General features: G+C 38.2%; 1 protein-coding gene across 1 annotated transcript in view; it reads left to right on the top strand.

The window, feature by feature from the left end:
- The window catches only part of DAPK1 (death associated protein kinase 1), a 91,195-nt gene that overhangs the window by 17,932 nt on the left and 47,156 nt on the right, over positions 1-26,107 (top strand). The window contains exon 3 of the mRNA XM_032675697.1: positions 23,641-23,862. Within this exon, the coding sequence (XP_032531588.1) occupies positions 23,641-23,862 (222 nt within the window). The remainder of the gene's footprint in view (positions 1-23,640; positions 23,863-26,107) is intronic.

Raw genomic sequence — 26,107 nt, forward strand, 5'->3', positions numbered from 1 at the left:
GTTCCTTAGAAGGCTTATATGCAAGGATGGTGTACATTTGAAATGCTCTGGTTTGGAAGCAGGTAACTAATAAGAGACCTGAAGACAAAGTAAAGCAGGAGACACAATGACAGCTATTAGCCCCCTAGTTCTGAAAATCTTCAAAGCACAGCACGAAGCGAGTGTGGGGGGAATGTGATTGGCTCATGCCAGCAGTGCCCTCCTTACCTTCACCTCGCTGCAAACCTTCAGGCACAGTTTCAATACTGGTGGTACTTTCGTACTAGCTTATCAGAGCCATCTCTAAAAAACCATGAAGCTCTATGCTGCTGCAGAGTGAATCCTTCACCTGTGTTAGCTGCTGTTGTTCATTACAGTGATGAATGTGGAGCTACGCTGTGAAGAGTCCCTTCTGGTTTAAACTGTAAGAGTAACATAAATGAGAGTCAAGTGAAAAAGATATTTTCTCTGGCTCCTTTGTAAAGCAGATGGAAATTACTTTCGAGTTCCTTGTATATGTCTATCTGTACTAAAACAAATTAAGTGGGGGCACAGGACTTTTTCAAGCTTATGGAGTAGCCTAGTGACAGGAAAATTCATTTGCTAAAACAAGACCTTCACTGTCAAGTTGAAGTGTTTAAGGATTATTGAAGATGATAATCTGCAAAGTATGGTGCAATGAAGAACATAATTTCCTAGCTGCTGTTGGATTCATTAGCTAGATAAAATAATTGTAAGCCATTAATTTTTATATTTTTCCTGGGCAGTGATTGTACCTCTGTGAGAGATTTCTCCATCGTTGTGTAAATCCTCCTGAATTCAAAGAAGGAGCTTTAAATTGTATTGAATTTTATGTGAATTGTAGCACTTAGTACTATCCTTTATGGTGTCATCTTGCCTGTGTTTTGCAGACAAAAAGAAAGCTGAGGTGGGAGAACTCTTCTGAGTTTTTCAGTTGAAAATTAATATGGAAACTATACTGATTTTTTTGCTTGCAACTTCCAGTATTAGCCAGTTTTTCTGTCTTATTTTGTTAAAAAAAAGTTAGGGATGAGAAGGTGACTGCACTTTTGAGTGTTATGTTACTGCGTGCCATGTGTTATCAAGGATGTCTTTTCAAATTAATATTATTCACTTCATGCAATTCTTTTGGTCTGTAATTTGTGCTGTACAGTTTTATGGCCCACAGCCCTTGACCATATAACCTAAAGTACCCCTGTAGTAGGTGCTTTAGAGGTGATGAGAGGTAATGGCAAATGAGAATATATTTGAGAGGGAGCTTACTCACTTCTTTTCTTAAAAATAAGGGGAATGGAGGGAAAGAGGAAAAAGACTGTGCCCGTTTGTGGAGACATACAGGATGTATGGGTTTTGGGTTTCTGTGCTTGTTTTTTCTTCCATTTTTACCCCATAGACTGTGCTGTAATTGACAGGTTTTGAGAGGTCTGGTGTTTAGTCAGCTGCATAAAATGACTTAATAATAAAGTTCTGTTCCTTTACTCAATTCTCTTGTTCATTTGGGGGGTGACTATGAATTTTTAAAAGACTTTTAAGATGTTTAATTTGAACACAACTTTTTTCTGTCTACTAAGTTATGTTTTCTTTAATAATGTTTGTGTGCTGGTGGTCCTTCATACATTCTGTTAAACAGCTGACACAGAGAAAAAGAAGGATCTTTTGAAACAGTTTCCCAACTGCAGCTTGACCTGAAGCACTTCAGAAAGCAAGATAACATAATGTGATGCTCATTGAACTGAGAACTGAATCCATGCTTTAGGGAAAAGGATGAACTGTATGGATATGGTTACTATCATCCTGTTGGTAGTTATAAAGTGTGCATGAGTGTGTTTGGGTTGCAGGTACCTGCATAGAGATGGTAGTTAATGCACATTTATCAGATTCACCATGTAGCCTTATGGTGGCGTAAGAGCAGGTTTACTCTAGTTTTACAATACATATTTGTAATGGCTTTGTCCTTGTGTGGTGTGGAACAGCGTGCTTAGTTTATCAAAAGTGAAGAAGAGCTGCAAGTTTCATGTGCTGCCTCGGGTGCTGATCTTCACCTTATCTTTTCAATAGCTTCCCGGTATTTCAGGTTTGCACAGGGAGAGAGTAGTTAATCTTTGTAAAGCTCAGTCCAGGTTCTTAAGTACATTTGACAGCTTGCTTATATGTGTAGCTTTGTTTAAATCGTGTTCTTCCCATTGTTCTCCTTTCTTTTTCTTCCTCCTTGTACTAAGTTGTTTCTGAACGCCATCAGAAGAAACATATCACTGCCTTCTGGTCTGTCTTGGATGTTGTCTTTGCTTATATTTGGGTTTTGTCCTCTGCACTTTGGCAGCTATTCAATCTCAACACAATATTCACTTCCTGCTGCCTGTTGGATATTTTCCTTGACTTTATCTCCAAGTGTCAAAATGCACCATGCTGTCATTAATCACTCAAAAAACAGACAGAAGTTGGAATTTTTCAGGATGTTTATAGTTATGAAAGGTTGGAAACCTCTTCAGTATTTTAGTCTGAAAGCATCTCCTTTGCCTGTGCTGTGCTCTTCAGCTGTCTTGTTCCAGCATCCTGACTGTATTATCTGCCTCAAAAAGTTGTCTTCTGTGGTAACAAGCTCACCTTGATACACTGTGAATTCTTGTCAGTTGACTTTTGTGGTTGCTTTTTTCTGAAAGCAGTCATAAATGTTGTTACCCAAAAGTTGTTGTAATATAAAAAAAATTCAAAAAAATGCAAAACTTCAGCTTACAAATCAGTCACAAAACAACAGTTTTGTGAGATCATTAGAATGACAAGACATCTTACAGTGAATTCTTATATCTATGTTAATTTAAACATTGCTAATTATTATTATTATTCATCTTGGTTATTCGTATGTAACTGTGATGGAAAATTTAATTTCTCAGTAGCCATTTAGAATCTTCATTCTGAAAATTGGAAGGTAACTTTTTTTACGTAGGGTAGCAAGATATTCAGGAAAGAATTAATTTAAATATCTTAACATTTTTCACATGCATGTGCTTTTGAGAGGTTTTTAAAGGTCAGTGTACTGTCTCTTCCTTGCCATTTGCAGTAGCTGCATTGCTTTTAACCAGTGCAGCTTTAGGTGTTTAGGATGAGCATTCCATTTCTTTGTTAGGTTAGAGGAGGTTAGTCTGAATCTGAATGGAGGACTATTTCAGAGGTGGGGCTATAAGGTGCCCTTTTTATCTGTTCATAATGAAGCAACAGTTGAGTTAATCACTTTTTTGTTTGGAGACACTAAAGTTTGTCTTTCATACAACTTCACTGTTGTCTGTACAACCCTTCCTGCAGAAGTTCCTGACCATCCAAGCTGCATATCAATACTTTCCTGGGATAATGATGACACAATAAAGGGGTATCTTTATTATATTAGGCATTTCTATTGGATTGAAAGTTACAGGGACAGTTGTGGGTTTTGACCATTCTGCTCACTTGAAATGGCCTCTGTAACCATTGCAAGGTGGCTCTTTTGCTTGTTTTGTGTGGAATTTGGGTGTAACTTGTCACCAGTGAAAGCTGATGAAAATATTTGGAATTAACTTTGCACTTTTTAACATAGGTAGTTTGGTATTTCTTCTGGAAAGTAGTGTAACAAAATGTAATCTTTTCAATTCTGTCTTCTCAACTTCATAATTCAGGGAGGAAATTTTCTGACTTGTTTTGTATATTCTCTCTGTCTTAAATCAGTAAGCTTATATTTAATTTTAGGTGATCCATCTCTGTAACTGCCCTGTATAAAAATCAAATATAATACTTCCAAAATAGTATCCCAAATATAGCAAAGTAACTGTAATTTATTTCAGTTTTGTTTCTTAAACTGTAGTAATTAATTTTCTGAGGTTAGAAGAAACTGAGCACTGTGGAAAAGTACCAGAGCTTTTGACTGAACCCCACGTATGTCCAAGTAAAACTCTCCTTAGTTACATCATACTGCATGGCAAACAACAGCCTTATCTTTGTCTTTGGTGGAAATCTTAAAGGAATTGAAAGTTCAGAAAATTATGCTGCGTAACTACTAGTTGCTGAGAAGAAAAAAAAAATTTCCTATCAATAATCAAAACAGGAAGTAGAAAAGGACAATTCTAGAAGTATATGCTAACATATATCTTGTTCAAAAGACAGGGAGTAGAAAAGAAGTTGAAACAATCTCTGGTATATTCATGTTCTGGTTTGCCTATCCTTATGGCATCTCTTCAGCCTCTTTTAGGATACTGGCTTTCCAGGTCTGGCTGACTTGATGAAGCCTTTTTGCTCCAGCTATAGGAGGCATCATGCTTGCAGGCTTTTGTCCTGCTGGGGAACTTCAACACCCCGAAATCTGCTGCAAAAGTAGCACAGTGAGCTGTAGGCAATCCAGGAGACTGCTGGAGGATAAGTTCTTGAGCCAGGCAATAGACAGCCTTACCAGAAGGGATGTGATACTGGATCTGATGATCACCAAGCTGATTGGAGGCAGGCAGGACTGAAGTGATCATGCACTGGTGGAGTTTGCAGTCCTGAGGGATATGGGTCAGGTAAGGAGTAAAGTTGGGATCCTGAACTCTAGAAAAGCAAACGGCCATTTCTTCAGGGAGATCCTCTGTGATATCCTATGGAAGACTGCCCTCGGGAACAGGGGAGTGGAAGAGAGCTGGTAGATCTTTAAGGAAGTCTTACAGAGAGCACAAGAGCTTGAAATACCCAAGAGCAAGAAATCAGGCAAGGAAGGCAAGAGACAGACTTGGTTGAGTAGGGGCATGCTGGTCAAACTAAAGGGAAAGAAGCAAATGCGCAGGCCATGGAAAGAAGGACAGTTGACCTGGGAAAGGCATAGAGATGAAGTTTGATTTTGTAGGGATAGGGTGAGGAAGGCCAAGGTGTGCCCTCCCTGATAAACAATTCTGGAAAACTGGTAACAATGAATGAGGAGAAGGCTGAGTTACTCAACAGCTTTTTTGCCTCAGTCTTCAATGTCAACCTCTTTTCTTAAACCTCTCTTCTTAAACCTCTCAAGTAGATGAACAGCAGGATGAAGATTGAGGGAGCAAAGTCCCCCCCCACTGTAATAAAGATCAGATTCTGGACCACCTGAGGAACCTGCATGTACAGGTGTACATGTGTATAGGACCTGATGAGATGCATCCCAGAGTCTTGTCACTTGTGCTCATGTAATTGCAATGCCCCTGTACTTGCAGTCGTGAGAACGCTGCGTTTATGCTTAGGTAGTCCTAGCAGTTGGCACCTACGGCCTGAGCAGGGCATGTTATCTTTCACTTTGGTGCCGCTTCAAGGCCTTCTGTCACTTAGTTTGATCGTATTATGTTCCCATGTCTGATAAATTCTCTTCTTTTAGCACCATGGTGAAATAGTTGTGTGCAGGGCTGATCTACAGCTGCACAGTAAGTCTTCTTTTCCCATGGAGCTACTGCTGTATTGCATCTTCTAAAGGGACCTGGATTGAGGAACCTTTGCTGGGAGGAGTTTATACTCACTGTGAAGTCAGTTTGTATTTGCATCCCTGACAAAGGATGTGTTTGGCTCTTTAAAGCAATGCCTGTACTTACCCTGTTTATTCTCAAGGAGAAGCCTGGGCCTACGCACATATTGGGATTTCATCTTATTTACTCAAAGGTTCTTTGATGCGAAGTTTGAAAAAAGCTTTCTCTGATGCTGAAGTTTTTTGTTTTGTTTTGCTTTTTTTTAATTCCATGGTTTGAGAAAGCTTTCAAAAAGAGCAATAAATATATTCAGTTGTACCTAGTGAGTGCATTGAGAATGAAAGCGAATTTAAGCTTGAAAGCTGTTTATAAAAAAGCTGAAACTCACTGTTGTTGTTGCCAAGATAATGAAAATTGATTCAGAAGCTTTTCTGACTGTGGATGTGACTGTACAGCTTCAGACAGGAAGGTATTGAAGGATTCCCTGTTCCATTTGACAGATTTCTATGTCAAGCCTACAAGTTGACTTTTGACTGCCAAGCCTGCAGTAGTAACTGTGCACTTGAGGCAGCTGAGCTCAGCTTCCTTTTTCTGTCACCATCAACACACTATCACTTCTGCCAGCTAGACAGTTACACTTGACTAACACCTGTGCAAACTCATTAATTGCTAGAAAAAAATTCACTGGTGTCACTCTAGGAAGCAGGAAGAGAGCAGTCTTTGTTTTCTGGCAATCTTTTTTTGTTTTGCCTCCAAAAACTCATTTTCCTTCTGGTACGTTGTCAGCATTCAGCCATGATAAAGCTGTGAGGACAAAGCAGCTCTTGCTGTGAATATGAGCGAAACATCTGACCTGTGAGGGAAGGGGGACTTTGACACATGACTGTTGCTCTGCAGATGCAAACTCGGTTGCTGCCACATTTTCTGGACAGGCTACTAAGATCATGAGTGTCTTCCCTCAGTTATTTTGTGACTGCCAAGGAGTATGCCACATGGTTGCTCGCACCGGGTCAGAATGGTTGTACTCTACAGGTTGCGAATGGTTGTACTCTACAGGTTGCTATAACAAAGCAGTCTTTCCTGCAGTGACAGCCAGTCCATCCTGAATGCTATTTGCACACCAGCATATTTACTTTCCTGACATGTGAGGAGCTTCACTTTGAAGTGCAGGGCAGTCAAGAGCACTGTAAGAAACCAAGACATTCTGGAAGTTTGGTCTTACTTTCTTTGGGCAAATGGGGTTTGGTTTTTGACTCCATACTCTAAAACTACACAGCAGTAAAGACATTCCCCTTGCTCTGGGAGGCACTACCTGGCACCAAGGGCCATAGTCTCAAGAGGGTGGCACTGCCTGTGGAGTGCTGCCTGCTGGACACTTGGCTCTTGCTGGCCAAATGCTTTGTTGCATTCCTTGGTGCATGCTGGACTCTCAGCAGTTGCCCCTGCAGGAGGGAGTGATCCAGAGGTGGTACTGGCCCCATCTGCAAGTTATCTCCCTTCCATTATCAGAGGGGCTTGCCTCAAGGCTCCCAAGTTTATCAGGGGTGGTCTGTAAGCTGGCTTCACCAGCTCCTCATCAGTGCAGGAAAGAAACTATGATTTCTGGCATCCAGTGTTTCGGAGCTTGGTGAAATTGACTAAGCAACTAAAATAGTTTCAGAAATACAGTAGGGTAGAGGGATAGCAGGACTCTGGTTTGACTTTTGCATGCTGAACAACTGAGAAGCAGAAATACACAGTGGACTTGAAGCAGGTTACTGAGACATTATTAGCAGGGAGGTAGCCCTCCTAGAAAAACACAAGGCTGTCACTATGCTTCAAGGAGCCATGTTCAAGTGTTGACTTCTTAAGGAGCAGCTACTGCTGCCTTCTCTGACTGGGCATGACACTTTTATGGGAGGTAAAACAAGAAAATGCTACTTGTCCCACCCTGGCAGCACAGGTTTTCTTACCTGGTACAATAAATCCTTCTTAAAAGACCTCTTTCCCTAGAATAAAAAATGACAATTAAAATTTGCTGTTCTTCATCAAACTATTTTGGAAGGTCATTTGTAGCAAATGCACTACCACATGGGTCTCTTTCTCTGTTGTAGTTCCTCACTGACATTTCCTTGTGTAAAGAGCCAAGAAAAGCCCGTGTCAGAGCAATTTTTCTTTTTCTGACATTTTAACGTGAAAAAGAAGAAAATGAAGCATGTGGCTGGGGGAGAGCACATTGTGCTGGCCTCCCTGAGACAATTGTATTAGCCTGAAAATCTGGTGGCTGGCAGTAGGAAAGACAGGCTGCTTACAGTTTCACTGGCAGAGGGGGTCCGTGCAGAAAGCAGTTGGTCATCTGACATAGTGTTTTTATTAGGGATTCGTGCTCCTGTGAAAGAAGCAATAGCAATCCCTGCTAAGAGAAACCTTGCTTCAGGTATTATTTCAAGTAGATGCAACTTATGTGGATAAACGGTGCTTTATGACAGGAAAAAAAGGAAAGAAATGCATGAGAGGCATTTGTGTTCTTTAGACAAAAATAAAATGCCTTTGTGAACTGGATTTGTAAGAAAAAATGCAGCAAAAATTAGTTACAACTTTGCTTGCACTACTGCAGCTGAGTCATTTCTATCTGTTTCCTTTGTCAAGAAGGCAAAAGATACAAGAAAAGTTAAGGAATTTGTGCTGTTTAATATTTGAAGTCTTTGCTTGAAAAGTCTGTATCTAGAAAATCAAAGACCAAAGTAGGCCGTGACTTGTGAACTGAAGTATTTCAGGATTGTCTTTCATTCATTTTTGTGTGCAGAAGTATGAAGTAACTACAACAAATATATCTTCCATAAGGCAGACTGTCACTTTTGGGCAATTTTTTTTTTATTAGAATACCATATTGTACGGAAACACGTGACCAAAACTTTCCAAAACCAGCTTCAATGCAGAGTTAAAATCAACCAAAAGTCCTTTGTACCCTTGAGGAAGTCACGGCAGCAAAGAGGGTGCAATAAAATACCTCTTGAAGAATGGAGAGGGAACTGATGTGCACAGAAAGTTCATTGGAAATACTGAAATGCCACTGGGTGACTGGTTCTGCTTTTTTTTTCCATGGCCATGCTCATCTTCAGTTTGGAGGTCCTTTGCTAGGGAGGTCCTAAGTAGAGGCAAGATGAGGAACTGAATTTAGAGACTCATTGCTCATGGTAGCAATGGGGAAGAAGCTCAAATTTCCTACTTATATATACCTCTCAGGAGCAGAGCACAGCTGAGGGATGGACTTGGATACTGCTCTCTAGAGAGGTACTATGTTCTTGTTTGACAACTGTAATGAGAACACTAGCTTTCTGGAAAAATACAGTTGTTGAAGCTCCATTTAGAAATTCATTTATGAATTCAAAAATGATTGCTTATTTTGGAGCTGTGTTGAGACACTTCATTTCTCCACAAAGTGTCCCCAAGTTACCTCACTTGCTTTATCTCTGGTGTAGTGTAGCCATAATACGTAAAGCAAAAGCATGGAGAGTGCCAAGGCCAGGTTATGTAAGACAGTTCCAATTCTGCAGTGCAAAAGTCTACAGAAGTGCCCCTTGATTAAAATTATAATTTCCAAAGTATTTCCTGCACTTTGTGCACTCCTTTTTTCTCAAACCTTGTAAAAGGGGAAGAAAGAATTTCAACTCTAGTTTGCAGTGACTGTTAAGCTGATGTCCACATCAGAATAAAAATGCATGAACATTTAGTCAAAACCAAACCTAGAAAAAAACCCTCTGTTGTGACACAGAAGCTGAATTTTAGGAAACTACTCTTTTTAGCAATGCTGATATGGACTTGTAACTACTTTTTCCCTTGTTTTAGTTGTATTTATTATCACTGTTAATATTTATTGAGCATACTACTTGCATTAAAAATATCTGCATTGGTTACAACAGTCTCCAACCTTGTCTTCAATGTAATCTTTTTCATAGCTTTCATAGAGATCCTTGAAGTAGGCATGTGGACTTTAGACTGCTTCAAAATACTGACTTCCAAAGTCAGAAATCGAGGTGGCATTAGGTCAAAGCTTACACACAGGAGAGAGTTTCTGTGTACAGCATCCAGTTGCAGAAGTGAAGTGATTTATTTATCGTATAAAGCTAGAACATGAAGACACCTCTAGAAATCACTTAATCCATTTCTCTGCTTTAAAAGAAGATCAACTCAGCTGCCTATAAGAATAAAAAAAGGTTAATGGTATTCTTTCCATAGCTGATGAGTCTCTAGACTCATTTTGATTATAGAAAGCCGAAAAGCACACACATTTATTTCAGCACCGGGTGCATTGGAAAAAATCTCAAAGGATGCACCCCAAATCACAGGCTTCATAACTTTATACAACTCTCTAATTGCAGATTCAAGGATTATCTCACCTGTTCCATTCCATTTTCCACTCACCCTATGCCCCCCTCGAATTGCTTCACAGGTTGTAAAGTGACCCCTGGTGCCAGGCATCAATCTCTTTCTTGCTGTGTTCTTCTCTTGATTCCTTGTTTCTGGCACAGTTTCCTACCTTCTGGAATTGGTTCAAGTCCTAAACCCAGTCCTGTGGATTGCCTGTTTTCGTGACGGATCAAAGTAAGTGCTTATAGGCAGAAAATGTGTTAAAAAACATACAAGGAAGATTTGATGATTTTTGAGAGAAGGTGCATCCCACTAAGAATGTGGAACACAAATGGATGGAATCGCAAGAGATGGTGGTAATGTTGCTATTTTATTTCAAGAAATTAAAGAGATCCAACAGATGAATAAGATGATGTGGCACTTATTTCTCATATTAATTTGATACAAGCTTTTTAACCATCTGCTCTTATTTCTCATTTGAGTTCTGAAAAAATTAGCTAATCAGCCCTCCAAAAACTTGATGTGTCCCCTCTTCTCGAATTCCATCTGGAAATCTAACTGGAAATCTCATTCCTGTTCCACAAGGAGCACTTATGCAAATAAAATGTATGCTTAACCTGAGCCCATGTAATTATTCAGCAGTCATGCTCCTAATTTGCTGTCTCTAGTGCCGTACAATAACACTTTCAAATCCTACCAGAGGAAGAGAACACTGTGTTTTTAATGAAATGAATTGTTTTTGTCATTGGTGATTTTCATCTATTACTTTCACAAGTACCCTGTGATTGTTTGTTAGCACAAAGTTCTAATACAACGTATTTCTGTGTTAAACTAAACCAATATCAAACTAATAAAGAGCAGACATGTTCAGTTCAGCATATTTTAACATAAAGATGCATAGATTGAATTGTTACATCACAGGCTCTATTTCTCCTATAAGGGAGTTAGAGAGTTACATTAGAGAGTTAGAGGAATTTGGCTAGAAATTGGTTTTATAAAAAGAAAAATAAAATTCTTGTCACTGTCTTTTTTCTCCCTTTCTCCAGCTATTAAATCTGTACTATGATCTCAGATTGGAGAGTATACAAATGCTACAGCCCTCTCTATCTTTGGAATAGCTTTTGAGAAAAATTTAAATGCTCCGAGTTAGAGCTACATGCATGCAGGAAGCCAAAGAAAAATTATTTAACTGTGTTTCTGAATACTTTTTCCTTTTAGTTCAGTGAGACTGTTGATACCGATAGAATAATTTGGTGTGGGAGAGAGGGGAGATAAAAAAATCTAAAGCAAACCTAAAGGAATTATATTTACATCTTGGGTAGAATAGTGGATTATTATTAGCAAAGAGATGTGAAGCTTCATACATAGTAGAATTTCTGTTGGCAAATACAGGAACTCAGATGGTTTGTACTTTAAATGAGGCAGTGCTTAAAATGAACTGGCCTAGATCCAAAAGCAAATGGGTAGGTAAATGTCCAAGAATTTCCTGCTGAAATAATATTGCCTAAGGAACAGAATTATTCTTTTAATATACATGTGAGATGGGGAGGACGTAGGGGACAGAAAGGCAGATAGTTTCTTTATGGATGCTGGTTATACAGCAAGATTTGTAGATTAATCCTTCTGCTAGTGTTCCAGATTGATTGGTAACTGCATGATGTGCCATCTGCCACTTAACTGATAAGTTAAACTTAGTCTTCGTTCATGTATGTTTTTACATTTTATTTATTCCTTAAAGGACTTGCTACAAGTGTCATTCAGCTATCTTAATAAAAGAGAGTAAATAACTTAGAAAGTAGTAGATTTATATTTTTAATGAGGTATGTAGAAGCTTCAAATTATTAACTTAGTTTACTGTTTATTCCTTTTTCATAGGTTATAATAAAGAATGTGTAAGACTGTGTGTGTTAGCTTGGACATGCTATGAATCCATACATCCATAGTTGAGAACTTAATAGGTTCTGAAGAATTGTTTATGTCTAATGAATTAACTCTACTGAGCATTAAAGGTGCTGGATAGGTGTGAATATCATTTTTGAGATGCAGCACTCTGATTAATCCAGATCAGAAGCATAATTGTTAGGGTGGTTTGGAGGTTTTTTCCCAGTTATGTTCCTGGTATACTTTGCCATTTTATTGTGAGAGTCGGCTAGGTAAGTTGGAAGGAAACCAAGTGTCATGCTCAGGCAGAAAGGGGGTGATTTGGAGAAGGGCATTTATCCTAGGGAGACTTTGTGGAGAGTATTGATTCATTTCTTTAGTAGAGCTTGAGGATGAGATCTGAGTACCTGGCCATCCCATTGGAGTCAGCTGAATGTGTAAGGACAAGGAAGAGAAGTAAAGAAGAGAGCAGGGGTAGAAGTAGTGAGGTGGAATTTGTAATTTTTTGCAGGTTTTGGACACAATGGCTTAAATGCCTAGATTTAGGTACAAGAGAAGGTGGACTTGGAAGTGCTGAGGCTGGAGATGAAGATGGAGATCATAAAAATCCGGCTAAGTGAGGGAAATAAATGCACTGGACTGTCAGTGCTGAAAATCACGAGAAGGAAACCTTTCAGTTGTATTAAAAGAGCACAGTGGATGGGATGAAGAGGGTTGAAGGTAGTAAACACCACAGATAAACAGCCTATGAAACCATGCAGCTTTTTCAAAAGTTAGTGTTTAAAAAAAGGTGAAAGGCAAATGAGTGGTGTTTCATTAGTATTGCAGAACTTTGACCAAGACAGACTATTAACTATACAGAAAAAAAAAAAGTTGCATATTTCATTGTCTCATCATTTTGCTACAGTAGGCCACCTGAAGAGAAAGACTAAGGCTAGTGTATCCAATGTATTGTAACCAGGAAAACCAGTCACCATTGGAGTGAGAGTGAGTAGTGGAAGGTGGCACGCTCCAAACTCTTGGACTTGTCAGGTTTGTTGCCCCTGCCATTATTCTAATCAAGAGGTGCAGTAAACTCATCACATGGTTGCAGCTGTATGTTTAAAGTGATAAAACATTTTATTCTAAGGTCTTCATTGGAAAGCAGGCACGGTATTACGTTTAACAGATGGCAGCTATTTCCATGAATTTTCAAGTGCTTTCCGAAATAATTCCTCTGTATCAGTGTGAAAAGAGAAATCTACCCAGAGAAATGGTTTGAAGACTTCTGAGTGATTGCTTAAATCTTCTAATGTATCCATTGACATTAAGTCTTAGACACTTAGCTAACATTTTGTGTGAGATTGTTGTATCGTGTCTTGATCATAAAGTAATGATTTCATGTGTGTTATTTTTAATGTCATAAAAAATGTGAAGACAACTTGGGAGAACAGAACTTAAATTCAGTTTACAGTTATCGAAATTGAGGGCAATTAAGCCATTGGAAGTTTTTATTGCCCTTAGAAAGGATGAAAAATCAATAAAAATGTTAAGCTGAATTTAAGGCTAAGTAATTTAGTATATAGAAACACATGATTTAGGCAATATCTGAAGTTGAGCTTGAGGACTTAAAGCAGAGGTTTTAAGATGTATCTTTCTTGCAAAGCATTTTCTTCTGAGCAGGCAGCTTCCCAAAGGCTTAGTGAAATTTCTATTACATTATTGAGTCATCTGCCAATATGAGTTTATGGGTATTAACTCTTCTTTAAAATCTGAGGTAAACTTCATTGTTTAATATTTTTAAACAATTATGAAATGCTTTCATAAGCCTTGACTGTCTCGCAATTACATGCTTTGTGTGCTGATTCAGTTTAGGTAATAAATATTTGTTGAAGTATTGTATATACAAAGATCCTTATTTGGTCTGTACAGAGCTTTCCATTCTTTGATATAACTCCCATATTCTTCTTCCACATTATTTTGAACAATGCTATCTTTAAAGAGAGATAAATTAGAGTTCAGTGCAGATAAAGTCATCAGAGGTGATGTTCTTCGTGTGATTTGTTTATATTACATTTGTGATACATGTTTCTAGTTTAATGCTTGGTTGTAATTTATTATCTTTACCCTTATTTTGGCAATTAAAATGGCCTTGAACATTAATAATGTTCATAGAATCACAGAATATGCTGAGTTGGAAGGCATCCAACAGGATCATGAAGTCCAACTCCTGACCCTGCACAGGACATCTCAAGAATCGTTCCATGTGCCTGAGAGCATTGTCCAAACACTTCTTGGACTCCGTCAGGCTTGGTACTGTGACCACTTCCCTGGGGAGCCTGTCCCAGTGCCCAACCACCCTCTGGGTGAGGAACTTCTTCCCTAATATGCAAACTAAATCTCCCCAAACTCAGCTTCATGCTGTTTCCTTGAGTCTTGTCACTGGTCACAAGAGTGAAGAGATTGGGTTTTGTCCCTCAGCTTCCCCCCATGAGGAAGTTGTAGACTGCAATGAGATATCTCCTCAATCTTCTCGAGGCTGAACAAACCAAGTGACCTCAGCCATTCTTCTTAAGGCTTCCCCTCCAGACTCTTCATCATTCTCAAGGCCCTCCTTTGGATGCTCCCTAACAGCCTAATGTCTTTTTTATATTGTGGTTGAACATTTACTTTTTCCTATACGGTAATCTTCCTATCCTGTAATGGCAGGCTGAAGTAATATACTGTACTGTATACTGTCAGACTGAGAGAGTTGGGGCTGTTCAGCCTGCGGAAGAGAAGGCCCTGGAGGGACCTTTAGCAGCCTTTCAGTACCTGAAGGGGCCTACAGGAAGGCTGGAGAGAGACTTTTCACAAGGGCATGTAATGAAGGACAAGAGGAATGGCTTTAAGCTGAAAGAAGATAAGTTTAGATTAGATATCAGGAAGAAATTCTTTACTGTGAGGGTGGCAAAGCACTGGAACAGGTTGTCCAGAGAAGCTGTGGATGCCCCTCACTGGAAGTGTTCAAGGCCAGGTTGGATTGGACTTTAGGCAAACCTGGTCTAGTGGAAGACATCCCTGCCCACGGCAGGGGCATTGGAACTGTATGATCTTTAAGCTCCCTTCCGACCCAAACCATTCTATGATTCTATTAATGTGTGGTGCATCGTGACTCAAGTACTTACCTAAACATCCTTCTAAAGTGGTGAAGCAAACCACAGTTCAGTCATGTCTAATCAAATATGAAAGATGTGGACTACATAAGGAAAATACAAATGATGCAAATGGCCTCTGTTTCAAATACAACTTATGTCACTGTTTGTTCAAGTGTTTTCGTAACTGTTCTCACATTGAGTCACATATTAAAGCATCTCTAACTTTTCATAATTCCTTCCACTCTTCTCCCCATTTCAAGGTCATACACCAAGTCTTAGGAATCACACAGAGCAGAACTATTTGCAGCTCCATGGGGAGAATAGGTGTAACGCAGTCAGAACACACTTCACTGAAATCCTGTTCAGTTTCGAGCCCTGAATTGAAACAAAACTATCCTTAAAGGGAAAAAATTCAGAGGTGCTCTTGTTGGATAAAAGAGAGGGCTACAATCTCATCTGGTTACATAGCAGCTGTACTTGGCAAGGGCTATGCATTAGCCTTCAGACAAAGTATATCAGCAGAATGCAAATATTGCAGGCTTTTTGACTCTTTTAATTTCTTTTTCAAGGTGCTATGTTTCTAATTAAAACCCTTTTCAAGGACAGAAGCTCACTGCTTATGATAAAATGTATCAGATATCTATTCATTTCATGATATAGTTTATATAAAATAAACTAAAACCAAAATATCATCTATTCTTTTATCCTGTTTTTACAACGCTCATAGTGATGGATAGAGAGATACTGTACATATTTATATGTACACAGAGAGTAGCTGAAACTTGTCCTTTGTTCCACTTCATGAAATTCAGTCTAATTATCATGAGATTACATTTTTTCTAAACTTCTTGTTTCTAAATGCGAACAGTTCTTCAGTCATCTGCTGTTGATATTTACTGCGAAATCGCTGATACATAGGATCCACTTTCCATCATCTCTGCCTGATGGACTGTACTAGTTAATAAGTGCTTTTCACTTCAGCAGATGTATGCACAGGTGTGTGCATACTCTCACGCTTCAACAGTTTAACTTGTTTGACATTAACTATATTGGAAAAACTTTATTGTTGTTCTCTGAGTAGAATAAGAAAATCCAAGCAGATCAGCCCCTTTCCTTTAGGTGAGGGTGTTGCGGAAGGCCCATGGAAAGGAGTACAGGTGTGCTTGGTCTTACTTTAAACATATAGGCACAATACAGTGGCTGTCTTCTTCATCCCCTTTTCCGTGAGCCAGCCAGAGCCATCTGACTAATCTGCTCATACTTAACAGTAATTAGTGTACTGGGGAGCTATGTTCGATGAGATGTGTTCTTGACCCAGTCTGTAAATGGATAAATGGTCTGTGCAGTGAGCCTTGGCAGTGGCTGTCACTTGTCTTTTTAAATGTGTGGCCCAGAAAGTGGCTTAATTCTATAATAAACATTAAAACACTTTGTAGCATAGTCTTCCACTCAGTGTTGGATACACATGCATATCTGTACACAGATGAAGTAGTAGTCTTCTGTCTTTTCATCTCTCTCTTTCCTTCCCTGACACCCCCTGCAATATAATTATTCTCCTAAAATTTTTCATACACTACTTGTAGTAATATGAAGCACTTAAGAAATAATAATAAACATAAACAATGTGTATCTTTCAGAGACACCTTACTTAGATCTGTCATAAAATTTTTTATCATGCTGTTACATCCTTCCTTTTCTGATTCTCCTCCGCATCTCACCGTGCAAGGGCTGAGAAGTGCATGAGGCAGGGGCTGCACGCTACTTGATTGCCATCAGGGGTTAAACCACAGCAGTGTAATTCTTTACATTCTGGTCCATCCTGCAACCTGACTTCAGTTATATGAAGTTATGGTAGATAGCTTAGTCTGTAAATATGCTTGAAAAGATAACGTAGACCACCTGCTTTTTATACTGTTTGAAACCTCAGATTCTGACTGCTTCCTATTGTCATCTGTTATCAGAGTGCTTCTATTAATTTAATTAATAAGTTTACAGTTACACTGTTCAAACTGTATTTCAGTAGGTAGGACAGTAGAAGTTTCAGTTGATCTATAGAGACAAAAAGGGTATTTGGTAATGCAGTGTTTTTTCTAACTGGAAATATTTTATATGGTAATAAGAGAGTTTATTTTGAAAGTTGTGGGGTTTTTTGCTTAAAATATTATATAAAGGAAGAGGTATTTTTTATATTTCAGATATTCTGGTAAAATAACTTTAAATATTTTATGTATTTATACAGAAGGATAAACAAACTTTTATGATCACGTACACTGAGTCACTGTAGTGGAATTGGAGTACTTTGGGAACTTGGTAATTAGACACCAAAAGATATTGTAAGTTAGAAATTAGGAAAGGGAATTTAAAACATGTGGAGTTTATAAGTGTATAAACATATCTGTGAATAACAGGGAACTCAGAAATTGGGAAATACCAGCTGTGAGTACATCTGTTTACTTTATAAATCTGTCTGATTTTCCCCTTTGCTTCCCCTTCCTTGCTGTCCTTGCTCTTTTTATCTTTGTTGCTTTTCCAAGATATTTCTAAGGGAAGTGTATCAGCATGCATTTTACTGCCTAAATTGCAGCTTCATTTTGATTCTGCACGTGTTGGAAATGTACTGCACAATTGCCTAACACGTGTTACTCTCCTGCCTTTGTAGTTGCAGCACTACTTTTTATAGTTTCCTAGTCAAATTTAGTTGAGCCCTCATGTTTGCTCTTCTGTAGTAGTACTACTTGAAAAAAGACAATTCCTAACAGTAATCTCTGTGGTACGCCATCAGATTTCAGCTGGCTTATTCTCCTGCTTAGTCACTCATATATCATTTGAGGACTGTTTTCTCTTTAGCTCAAATGCTAAAGAGAATTGACTCCTCTTTTGCCTTTTTTTCTTTAGGATTGCGTTTTTCATGTGTCTCCCAAAGTTACTAAGTATTGCTATGCTATGGCCACCATGCCCCTTCCTGTTACAAGATTTTATGCGCAGCTGAAAGCTTATGGTGTTTTATAAGCTTCAGGTGCTTGCAGCTCTTTCTTCTACCAGGAATATCGATGCTATTCCTTCATGTTACCAAGGGGTCAAGTACTTTGAGTGCTACCACTTGCACTCACTGTGGATTGTGAAAATGCGTTTCTCCACCGTGAACAGAAAGCAGACAGTTACACTAGCAAGTGCGAGCTGTTATGTCTGTATGTCTGTGTCAGCACTGAATATGTAAATTTGTTACTTACATTGAAAACTGGGTTTTTAGAGCTGTTAAAAAAAGAAAAATATGTATATAAATGAACTATTCATCTGTTCAGCATCCACATATCTTTCAGATACAGCTGTGATGTTCTAATGTTCATGTTCTTTGCCATTTCTTTCCAAAGCTCTCCAGTGTTTGGAGGCTGGCAGCTAAAAAATTCCTCTGGTATTCTCTCAGCTTCTGTACTAGAGAATTAAACATTGCAGGGCGAGGGAGGAGCACAAAAATGGTGAGCACTGTACTCTGACTTTCCAGCTTTCAGAGCTTAAACAAATATGGTAGGAGCTTATCAGTTGGTCCTGCATTCGTTCACTGTCTGCCTGTACTGTTAAGTTGGCTGCACAATTAAAAATCTGATTTGGGAAAAGTGCCCTTATGTTCCCTAACATGTCCTCTGTGTGAAGAGATGTGCATGCACACTTAGAGAAACTACCTCACAAGATACCTTGCTTTAGGTTTCTTTATCTGTCGAGACAAATGAAGGTTTTTTTCTTGCAGGCATAATCCTGGTGGCTAGCACTAAAGCTGATATTCCATGAAACAGATTCTCTTTTGAGTGTGTTCTACATGAAATACAATTGCTTCCCAGTTTCATTGCTTGGAGTGCTCTATTAGCCTCTTAACCAAGACTTACCCCAGTTTTGCAAGACCATAAAGATAGAGGAAGGAGGGCAAAAAGTTTGTCTCTAGTTTGGCTTTGCAGCTGAAATGAAGTTGTTATTTTAGAAGGTTTAAAAGGTAGATAGTGACTCAATGTAGCTATGACTCTTCATGTTTTGTGGAATAGCCTTCCTTTGATTTGGAAAAGACTTGGATACTGCTGCCTCACCAGCAAGTTTTGTGAAAGTTAACCTTATGAGCAGCAGTGGCTCAGATGCCCGCAGACACTGGTACATGGATAGCAGTGGGGACTGCAGAGCTGGCTAAGGTTAGGATGCTGCTGGGGCTGGAAATCCCCTGCTTGGTTGGCCTTCCCTGTAGCAGGAAGACAGAAAGTGTCCTCCTTATGCTAGTAAGTGTTCTATTGGAGAAAACAAATCACTCTGTGGTTGAGTTGCAGTTTCTTTCACAGGCTAATCTAATAGTATTATGTAAATCTCTTTCTGTTGGATTAGTGTAATTTTAAAAAGGAAAGTAGTTGAACAAATAGTGAAAGCAGTTGATCTGTGTTTTCAGAGTTGTGTACTGAATACTGAATTTTTAAAATAGAAAAAAAAGTTGTCAGAAACATACCAAGACATCTTACTATTCTGATAGCAACATAATGACTTTTCTTTATTCCTGTTTCCTTGGAAGTTAACCCATTGCCAACTTCCAAACTTTGTCTTTGGAATCCAGTCCTTAGAAGATGGCATGGAAATTTACAACATTCTTGACCTATTGTGGCAATAAATACTAGAAAATTTGTTCTTGGGTGTTACTTGAGCACCTCTTTGTCCAGCTTGGACCTTGTTCAGAGAGTTCTTTGGGCAAGAGTTCTACTCCTCATAGAAGGAACTATATGGGAAGAGCTGGTGCAGACAGCTGGGATTGGGAAGGAATACAGGTCTGCCACCCTAATCACTGTGATCAACCTTGTGGAAAAAAAGAAAAGACTTTTTTGTGGTCTCCTTTTGATTCTGAAACAACTTTCCTTATTTAAAACTCTCCTTAATTCATGCTAATGAGTAGTTGTTTTGTGATGCCACTAAGCCAGGACCAATAAAGGTTGACATATGGGTGCTTTATTGGTGCTTCCATCCCCTAACTGCATAACTTCTTCATATACATATATGTATTGTAAAGGAAGGACAGTGTGTGTCATCTTATGGTATAAAGGGGATGCATAATTGTCATGATTAGGTAATGGGTTAGTACTTGTTCTGAAGCGGGTCTGAATGTGGATGTGGAGGTATGCCTAGTGTCCTAAAAAGAGTTGGTTTAGGATAGTAATTCAATGCTAGTTGAGTAAGAATTACAAGATCACAAAACAGATTACTGTTAACAGAAGTATTTTTTCTCATATCAAACTGTCATCCTTCTTTGCTGTTTAACCTGATTCTGCCATGTGGGACAAAAATTACATCAGATACTTTATGAAATGTGAATTTGTAATTTACTTTCGGCGGGGGGGAGACTAGAGGGGTGGGTTGGGGTAATTGTCTCCTAAAACTGCAATCATTTTTTTTACTCTATACACATTAAATCAAACCTACTTAAAAGGAACTTAAAAAAACTAAAGGGCTTTTCTGGCTTTGAAGACACTGTATGAATGAATGCTGAATCTGAAACTGTAGGATCTGTGGGAGGATATTATGGATATTCAATGAGTATTACACTATACAGAGCTGACTTATAACAGCTTGTCACTGCAGTTCTACAGGGGAAAGCCCAGTAAATACCTTTGATTTACACATCCCCTCTGCTTTTAAAACAAGAGTTTAGAGAGAGTTGTAAAATGCTATGGCTTGGGGATCATAGGCATGAAATAGCCCCTTTGATTGCAGCTTAAGTGTGATCTGCGTGTACAGCATTTAGTAACAAACAAGTGATTGTGCAGTTGTGTGCTGAATACCACAACAACAACAATAAGAAGGTTATTTGGTTTATAAGTGGCACTTACTCTAGATAGTTGTTAGTTGATAACCTTCTTACAATCTTGAGCAATGTCAAAGATTTTTGGAGCCTCAGATCCTATAAATGGTGGATAAGACCAATCTTTAAAGTCATGTGCTTTTAAACAATGTATTGGTACTCTGATAATACTTCTATATTGAATTGTGATAGATCAGGACATCCTTCAAACATGTTGTGGATGGAGGAAAAAAGAAAAAGACTGAAAAAATAAATTATATAGCTCAGAAGAGGAAAGAGATCTGCTTGTCTTATGTGGTCCCCTTTGTTTCAGTAGGTCAGCCTCGTGCTGTAACATCATAGTTGACCCATTGCCAAAATAAGATTAAACAGCCTTAGCCTTAAAGGCTTTGTAAGCATGAAGTGGGTTTGGGGAATGATGTAATTCAAATATGAGTAATACTATGGAAAAATCATCATGTCAATGAAACACAGACAACTCTTAATCCCCACCAACTTTTATAATTAAATCTTCTTGGATATCAAAATATTTTGTATGTTTGTGTAGTTCAGAGTTACCTTTTTACTTTTTTACTCCAGAGCTATTGTTAGAAGTAATTTTGGATTTAATATTTTGGAGTTGTGGTTGCTGGATTTGTTTAATTTGTATTGTGGGGATTTTGATTTTTTAGGTGCAGGGAGGTTTCTGGTTTTATGTTGGAATTTTTTGGTTCTTTTTGGGTTTTTGTTGTTGTTGTTGTTTGTTTTTCATAATGAAGCCTTGGGTTTTGCTAAACTTACAGGATAAGCATTGATAAGAAGGTAATTAGTCACTCAGCATTCAAGCCTATCGATGAGCAGAAACATTTTTCTTCCTCTGTCAGGCAGTTTAGACTTCTAGGCTGAAAGCCAGTCAGATGGTCAAAAGGCAAACAGCAGCTTTTTTCTTCCTTGTGGTCCATGAGCTTCAGTACCTGTTCAGAGTTGTGTTGATGCCTACGTCTGTCTACTGCTCAGCTTTGTTGTTTCTCTGAAACTGTGAACTTCCTGCAGAGCTGGCTGCTTTTTAAATAAAGCTTTATATCTCTCTGGAGGTGTGCATGCTGTGGGGAAGAGTGTGAGAGAACCACTGCTTTCTCACAGTAAACAAGGGCCAGAAAGACTGTGTTTTCACTTCTAAGCAGCAGTGCAAATACCTCTATTCTGACTGGCTATCCCACAGTGCAAAATTGCTCAGACCTTGGAGATCAAACTCAGAGGCGCTGTTACAGGAAGATTTTTTGTGAAGTTGAATTGAACCAAGCAGAGAAGGCTGATGTACTTTAGGTTATCTTATCTAGCTCTCTGCTGCCAGTTCAGGATGACACAGATATTCCCGAGATCTGTGCCTTCTCTGCCAGTCAAATATGAATGTCTTAGGTGTCTAAGAGCATTTCTAATAACACTAGCAGACCAAGTCTGGGCTGAAGCAGGTCTTCCAGCCTACATGTGATAGAGAAGAGGATATGATGTGGTCTAAAGCATGCCCTGTCCACTGCGGTTTGCAATAATGTGTAGATCCCCCTATGGTAAATCTGACCCTTGACAACTTTGTGCGGAATTGCTGGGGGGTGGAATTTAAGGCAAGGATTTTTGTTATGCAACATAATGTCATCTCAGGTTCATGAACTGATTTCATTAAATAATGAAACTTGAATGGTGATGGTAACATTGAAATAAAACCAAACCTCAGCTTAAGACTGTTGATTGCTTCTCTTTGGGTTTACTTCTCTCATGCATGGCTGCATTCAAAGATTTCACAACTGGTAGTGGCTACTTTACAGTCACTTTCTAGGAATTCCTAGGGGTCAGCATAGAAATGATGTCATGAAATGTGTAGCTTCGAATGATTCCCACTTGGCACATTGTCATTATGTGATGCCCTTTTTCTGGGTGATGCATCCTCCTAGAGATCTCTCTGTCAACTGTAATTAGTTAACCACTAATACAGGTTAGCTCCTCTTCCAGGTACTGGGTACAATTATATATGCTTAAATGTTATACAGCTGTTCAGGTAGTCAAGCCTACTAGGATCAGCTTTGACTTAACTGCTGCTCTAAATCTGCTTTAGAGAACAGCACTTGCTTGGTTAACAGGGTAAGCTAACTTAAGAAAAGTTTCTCATTTTTATAATTCAGTAATTCTACCATTTCTTCGTATGGTATAAAAAACAAGAACAGAATTTCTAGAGAATCTTCTGCAAGAGATTAGGGAAACATAAGAGGAAAACTCAGCAGTATTAGAAATCCCGTTCTGGCTTTAGTTCAACTAGATTCTTGGAGATTTCTGGTCTAAATCAATGTGTACATCTAGCAACAGCAGGTTTATACATCAATGATAACATGCTGGAGTAAGAAACTACCTTGAGTTTCTTCTGGTTTGTAACAGAAACATAGGTTTTTGCTTCTCGGCATCTTGGTATTTTTCTTCAGTCATTATCCTTAACAACATGGTACAATAACGGTAATTATTGATATTACTGTATTTAGTCAGTGCTTTTGAAACTAAAAACCAAAGCTGTGTCATGAAACACAGTGTCATTTCAAAAACTTTTTAAAAAACAAACTTGAGGATAGAGTAAAGTGAATATTGACAAGATCATATTGAAAGAAAGTAAAATTGTAAGAAACTAAAATTGTAAGAAACTAAGAACTTTCTCACTTGCAGAACACACACAAAAAAGTCTTCAACATGCATATGGAAGGAGAAATCCAGAAAACATTCTTTTGCCCATTAATTCCCACTGCAAGTATTCGTCAGAAATCCCGTGATGCTCACAGATGTTATCTTTTACTTACAGACATGCTGAAATGTGTACATTTGTATGATATAAAAGCCATATCTTAACTTACCTTTTCTGCCTCTTCCAAGGTTTTAAGTATTACCCTAGATAGCATGAAAAGCAGTAATATACTTTAGTCAAGCAGAGTTAACGGCTAGTTTTCCCCACCACAGTAAGCAGAGGCTGTTCTTAACTCTAAATTTTCTTTAACCAAATATCCATTTTTTTATTTTTTTTTTATTTTAGTGGGCAATTTGCTGTAGTGAAAAAATGCCGCGAGAAAAGTACTGGTCAGCAGTTTGCAGCTAAATTCATCAAAAAAAGGAGAACGAAATCCAGCCGGCGTGGAGTAAGCCGGGAAGATATTGAGCGAGAAGTTGGCATACTAAAAGAGATTCGACATCCTAATGTGATTACGCTTCATGATGTTTATGAGAACAAAACAGATGTCATTCTTATTCTGGAACTGTAAGTAGCTCTAGAGACCTATGGAGGCATAGCAGAATATTTCTTTGTTTTTTTTAAAAACATATACTTTGAAAATTGTGTGATTTAGTGGAAGTTCCTTATCGTCCCACAAGAAGATAGGTAATAGCCTTAGAATTCTTTATTTCTAAGTCAGTGTTGTAGCCTCCTGATTTCTACACGTATTTTTCACTCTAAATGCACTACAAGGTTTAAAACAAAATAAAAGAAATCTGTGTATTTAGGATTTTTCTATGCTTATTACTTTAATCATTGTTGATGTTACGGATCCAGAAGAATACCCTGGAACTAAATAAACTAATTTGAAGATAAGACCAGAAGGAAATAGAGATTCTAAGGGTTTCGCAAATTTTGCTGTGTTTTCATGTTGGTGTAAAGTGGCCTCAGTGAATGTTTTTTCTCTTTTTTTTTAACCTACATTAAACAGAACAGAATTTTTCCAGTTCTGTCTTGTTGAAATGTGAACTGCACTCTCACATTGCTTCATATTGTCTTAGTTCCCGATTTTTCATTCAATGTCATTGCTAGATTGAGGTAAATATGTCAGGAGGGACTATTTCTGCATTTTTTCAAGTGTGCCTTTCAGTTCCTCATAGACTGCAAGTGTAGACCCAAGCATTATTCACCTTTGTTTGCAAATGCCTGCTGGTGGCATATGTGTGTCTTTACATAGGTTGAATGCCTGACACTGTATTATTGCCATACTTGCTCTGTATCAGTTAAATATGCTTGAGAGTAAGTATTTTGTGTAAGCAAAATATTTGGTACCAGAGTCTTGGGCAGCACTTGTGTCTTTTCCTTGTTCATTTGTTTTTTTCTTGTGTAGGTTATGTTTTCCTGTTTATTAGCTTTGGTAAATGGTATTTCTACTTACCTTATAAAGATACTTCAGTGTTGTATGCTTTCAGTAGCACATGTAGATTTGCAGTATAGATTTAAAAAGAAAACTGGTAGGTTCTTCTTTTCTATGGTATACACATCCATGATACTGCTTTTTTATGTTTATATAAACGTATTTTTACACTTCTAGTTCAGCACATGATGGCTTGTTGTAATACTTATCATCTGGATTGGTTTTTCTAGTTCCAGAAGTATATACACTTCCATTAGTTTGTCACATCCGAATACTTTAAAGTATTTTTTTTAAAGCTAAATTATCTTGTATAAAGTAGAAATTCTTTATATTTTTGCTACTTTTGGTATTTGTTCAGAACTCTTTTAAGTGTGTTGTGCATACACAGCAAAATTAATGTGATGCTTCTTCCTCCCCCCCGGTTAATACTAACTCTCTCGTTGTTTTGTTCTATAACCTTATTGTCAGTTATTATTCTGCTTCACTTTTTGCTCTGTAATCTGTGCAGATGAGATCAGACCCCTGTCTGTACTTGAAAGCCATGAGGAATATTGGTAATTGTGGACAGTGGTAGGAGTGATGGGACTGTTCCACCCTCCCCACTTTGTACATGGAATAGGAGCTCTTTTGGCAGCAAGGTTGCTGTGTGTGTCAGTGTATACCCACTACTGTCTGTTAAATAGAAGATGTCACTTCTGACATTCTGTTCATAAGCTTGATGCCACGAAGGTCAGCAAACTATTTACATTAAAATTTAGCTAATTATTTTGCCTAGTTAAAAATCCCTGTATTGTTTCAGTTGGAGATTTTTTTTCCACTTTTCCAAACTGCTTTGTGAGTCTTTCAAGTTGAAGAAGTGCTATTTTGGATTTCACAAAAGTAATGCATTTATTTGTTTAGACAGTTGAAGAGGAAAAGATGAGGTTAGCAAACCCTTTGTAAACTGAATATACTAATTGCTACAAAGTTTTGTATCTCTCAAAATCACTGTGATATTATGTAAAGCTATTGAAAAGACAGGACTGTCATTCTAATCTTAGACTTAGACACTTAAATACGTAATCTCTTTTCTCTAATGTTTTAAATTCATATTTTGCTTAGGGATCTACCCTCTTGACAGTCTTTTTTCTTACGGAAGAATTTCGTACAAACAGAAATAAAGCTGAAAGCTCATTATATAACCTGTTTTGCCATTCTCAGAATCCATCCTAAGTATCCCTTTCCCCTTCTAATTAGAACATCATATATTTCCTGGGAATTGTGTTCCTTTCTGACTACAATATTGAGCCAGTATACCACATAAAGACACCATTTTGTATAACTGAGCTACTGCCACTGCCCTTTTGTTGCCAGATGTCAACATGCACAGTCCCA

The sequence above is a fragment of the Chiroxiphia lanceolata genome, chromosome Z, assembly GCF_009829145.1.
Source record: "Chiroxiphia lanceolata isolate bChiLan1 chromosome Z, bChiLan1.pri, whole genome shotgun sequence".
NCBI classification, from domain to species: domain Eukaryota; kingdom Metazoa; phylum Chordata; class Aves; order Passeriformes; family Pipridae; genus Chiroxiphia; species Chiroxiphia lanceolata.